Here is a 3,987-nt window from a genome sequence, read left to right as displayed (position 1 = left end):
ATATAAGGGGGGGGGGGAGGGGAGATTAAAAAAAATGAGAAATACTGTAAGATGTTGGGTATGCACATGACATAAAAGTAATTGATGATGTAGTCTTGTTTCTATGCACGTGTGCATGTCAATGTATACCAGAAAAATTACTTACAAAATACTTGTATATACATGTACATACCACATATGTAAATGTTTAGTAGGGTATTAATTAGTTTTTCATTTTTTTTCCTGTTTTCTCTAACCCTATATATAAACCCCCCCCCCCCCCCCCCCCAAAACACACACACACATACTTAGGGATCTACTTTTGAGAACTAATGTGTCATGTATTATTTTATATAAATTTTCCATCTATGACTATAATTTAATGTAACGATTAATATGTATTTGTTTCACATGTGTACGGTTCGCAATGTAAACCTTTTTGGCGTGTTTGTGAAAAAAATACACGTGGAAATACATTGTGAACCTAATATATATGAACTAAATATATTGTGAAACAAATATGTGTTAATCAATACGTTGAATATGATATTTCAATGGAAAATAATATGAAACAAAATCTTAAAATAGAAGTCTTCATGGATCTCACAAACTTTAATGTTGTCAAACAATTAAATCCATATATATATATATATATATAACATTTGATTAGATATGCAAGAAGTAATTAATTTTTTTACAAAGGAAAATAAACGTATTTTACTTCTCTCTATCTTAAAAAAATGCATAATTTAAACCTTGACGTTTTATATTTTAATTTAAACAACAGAAAATGACAAATGAAATAACGTATATATTGTTTAAAAATTAATATGTAGGATCGAGTAAGTGCATTCACCTATGATTTCATAAAAGGAAGGATCTATCTAGGGTTCAATTTTGTGTAAATTCTAGCAATTCTTGTTATTTGTGCGTCCTTCAAAATTAAACAAACATTTGTACAAATTTAAATACGAATAACTCATGGGCCGTTTATTAAACACCAACCTATATAGATACTTATCAGTTTAATTACCTTACCAAATGAATATGACAAGAATCAAGAATCCTATCTAATAAAAAGAAAGACAAGAATCAAAAGTCTTACAACGTTTACCATCTATTTATTTTGATGGCAAAAAATATTACCTCATAAAACAAGTGAAAGTGATAGACTTTTACTATAAAGTACTAATTACCACAAGAACATAATTTAAGAAAGATTTGATGTTGATATTTTTGATGAAAAGATAGGTGAGGTGAGGTGAGGTTATAGATCCTTCTTGTAAGACCAATTTTTATTTTATTATTATTATTTTATTCAAGGGAAAAAAACTGAGCTGAACAAAGAGAAGGTAGATGATTTTTTAATGGTATGTTTTTGTTTGATTATTAATCAGCACCGGAGAAGCGACAAAGAGTGCCGTCGGCCTACAATCGATTCATCAAGTAACCATTCGTCCACCATTATTTCCATTTTTACACTTTCCATTTAAATTAGAAATATTAAAAATTATTTTTAGAAATTCAGTGATTAATTTATTCTATCAAATAATTAAATTTAAGATGTGGGTTTTGATGGGACAAAAAATGGTAAATTATACGCAGGGAAGAAATTCAGAGGATCAAAGCTAGAAATCCCGATATTAGCCACAGAGAAGCCTTTAGTGCTGCTGCAAAGAACGTACGTAATCCTCACCATTTAATTTCTCTTTAAATCTTTTAATGCAAATATGCAATTAATTATACTTTTAGCTTTACTGCAAATTACTAATTAGCTATCTCTGATTTATTGGTTTCTTATAAACTAGTTATTTTAAGATGCATAATCATTAATTTGCAATAAAATTTAAAACAAAAAAAATTCTATTATTATGATTTTATATCTAAAACTACCTTTCATCTTTTGTTTATTTAGTTCTCATTTAATTATGTCCATATATGTATAGACAAAAAGTCGTGCGAGAATAGAAGTCAAAATGAGAAATGTAAGAAATAATTTAGACTATTATTCACTTTTAATCTCAAATCAACCCATGAATTGCTATTTACAAGAAAATTGATCCATTTTACCCCATTAGTGTTGATTTAGTGTTTTTCTTCAATTACGATTCATCCTAAGATGCAGATCCTTTCTCAACATAACTTTCATTCTTACCAGAATTCAAACCCCCCCCCAACACACACATATATATATATATATATATATATATATATRTGTGTGTGTGTGTGTGTGTGTGTGTGTGTGTGTGTGTGTGTGTGGGGAGGTTCAAATGAGAACAATTTCATTTTACGAGAACGCGAAAACACCCTTATCACATTTGATAATATGCGTGAGGGGATCTTATGATGTACGGACGACGTGTTCTACGACTTAGGTCGCGCCAAAGGTTGTTTGCGTCTATGATTTAGCATCATATGTAATGGTCTTGATGAATTATAGTATCATATCAACAACAACCTTATCATATGTGACAATACTTGTGAAGGGGCTTAGTTGTGTAAGGGCGACTTGACTCGCAACCAAGATCGCATCGAAAATAGTCCGCGTCTCTAATTTAGTATCACATGTGATGAAATAAGAGTATCACATGTGATTGTCTATAGTAAAAAGGTGTTCTCGCATTCTTGTAAAATGAAGGTATTCTCGGTTTGTACTCTTCCTTATGTATATATGTGTGTGTGTGTATATATATATATATATATATATATATATAATTTGTGTATTTTCATAAATGAGTTTAGTATCTAATGCTAGGGTTGGTTGGTTTGTTTTTCCTTTTTATTTTGAAAAATTCTATTGCATTAATTTTATATTCTTCATATTAGTTGGTGTTTATTAATTTCTTTGGTTTTTACGGTTTTGAACAAATATTTGGGCTCTCGTATCATTAAGATAACTTATGTCGGTTGTACTATTAACTCTTCTTTTTATTATTATTTTTTTAAAAAAAATTTATATATCAAAAACAGAAAAAGAGTAATAATAAATATTTTCAAGAAGCAAAATGATTAATGGAAAATATTGTGTTTGCAGTGGGCTCACTTTCCACACATTCACTTTGGTCTCATGGCTGATCAGACTACTGCTGTCGACAAGAACAGCATGCGCCAACAGGTACACTGTTCACATATGGTACTACACACCAAAATCATTTTGATTTTTGTTTTATTATGTTTTCGATCCACTAAAATCATTCGATCCAATTCAAAAGACCATCTTTATTGACATCAAAATGTTCGATGATTGAAGTTACGTATCATCCGAGTCCGACTGAATTTACCTCATCAGATACGTCAATCCAAATTCATCTCACCTATATTAACTTTAAGTTGAAAACAAAACTCAAAATAAGAGAATGTAGGAATTAATGATGAATAATTGGTAATCCAAAATCTATTCAAAGATTTATGTATGAATCTATATTTGTTTACTTACCTTTTTAAGATTTATTCACATATGAAGATGCATATGTGCACCTTCATCTTTCTTTTCTTGTACCTATGAATCATTTATTGGTATATTCACAACAATTTTGCCTTTATTTTTAATGTCCCTAGCTATATATTTCATGCATATATTTAATTTGTTGTTAAATTAATTGATGCAGGAGACAGAAGGTGGTTTTATGAAAGAAAGCTTTTTTGCTTCTGCAAATGTTGGTGTCTCTCCATATTAGCTACCATCATCTTCCTCTCTCTTGGAACTTTTTTTGTAAACTTAAATCAGTTAGCCTTCTTTATTTGCTTGTGCCTTTCAAATTCTAATGCACTTTTTATTTTTATTTTTTTTAATGCATGAAATTTTTGTGTTTATTTGGCCATCTATTGGACATATTTAAAGGGAGGGATTCAAACGAGAAAGTTTAAACGACTTAGCGTGATTTGTTGTCACGCTCATTAAATTATGGACCCATAAGGCGCGATGTAGTTAATTTCACGTATAAAATGACATACAAGAAATATGATTGGATTTAAAATATACATGTGTTCATTATTCAAAGATTATAT

General features: G+C 29.5%; 1 protein-coding gene across 1 annotated transcript in view; it reads left to right on the top strand.

The window, feature by feature from the left end:
* Positions 1–3,656, top strand: part of LOC112521837 (axial regulator YABBY 1-like) — a 4,960-nt gene extending 1,304 nt beyond the window's left edge. The window contains exons 3-6 of the mRNA XM_025130826.1: positions 1,377–1,425; positions 1,585–1,660; positions 3,014–3,094; positions 3,588–3,656. Coding sequence (XP_024986594.1) covers positions 1,377–1,425; positions 1,585–1,660; positions 3,014–3,094; positions 3,588–3,656 — 275 coding nt within the window. The remainder of the gene's footprint in view (positions 1–1,376; positions 1,426–1,584; positions 1,661–3,013; positions 3,095–3,587) is intronic.
* Positions 3,657–3,987: the final 331 nt, after the last annotated feature.

Source organism: Cynara cardunculus (assembly GCF_001531365.2).
Source record: "Cynara cardunculus var. scolymus isolate 2C chromosome LG 11, CcrdV1, whole genome shotgun sequence".
In the NCBI taxonomy this organism is placed as follows: domain Eukaryota; kingdom Viridiplantae; phylum Streptophyta; class Magnoliopsida; order Asterales; family Asteraceae; genus Cynara; species Cynara cardunculus.
The sequence above is the reverse complement of the archived record's forward strand: the minus strand, read 5'-3'. Positions and strand labels throughout refer to the sequence as shown.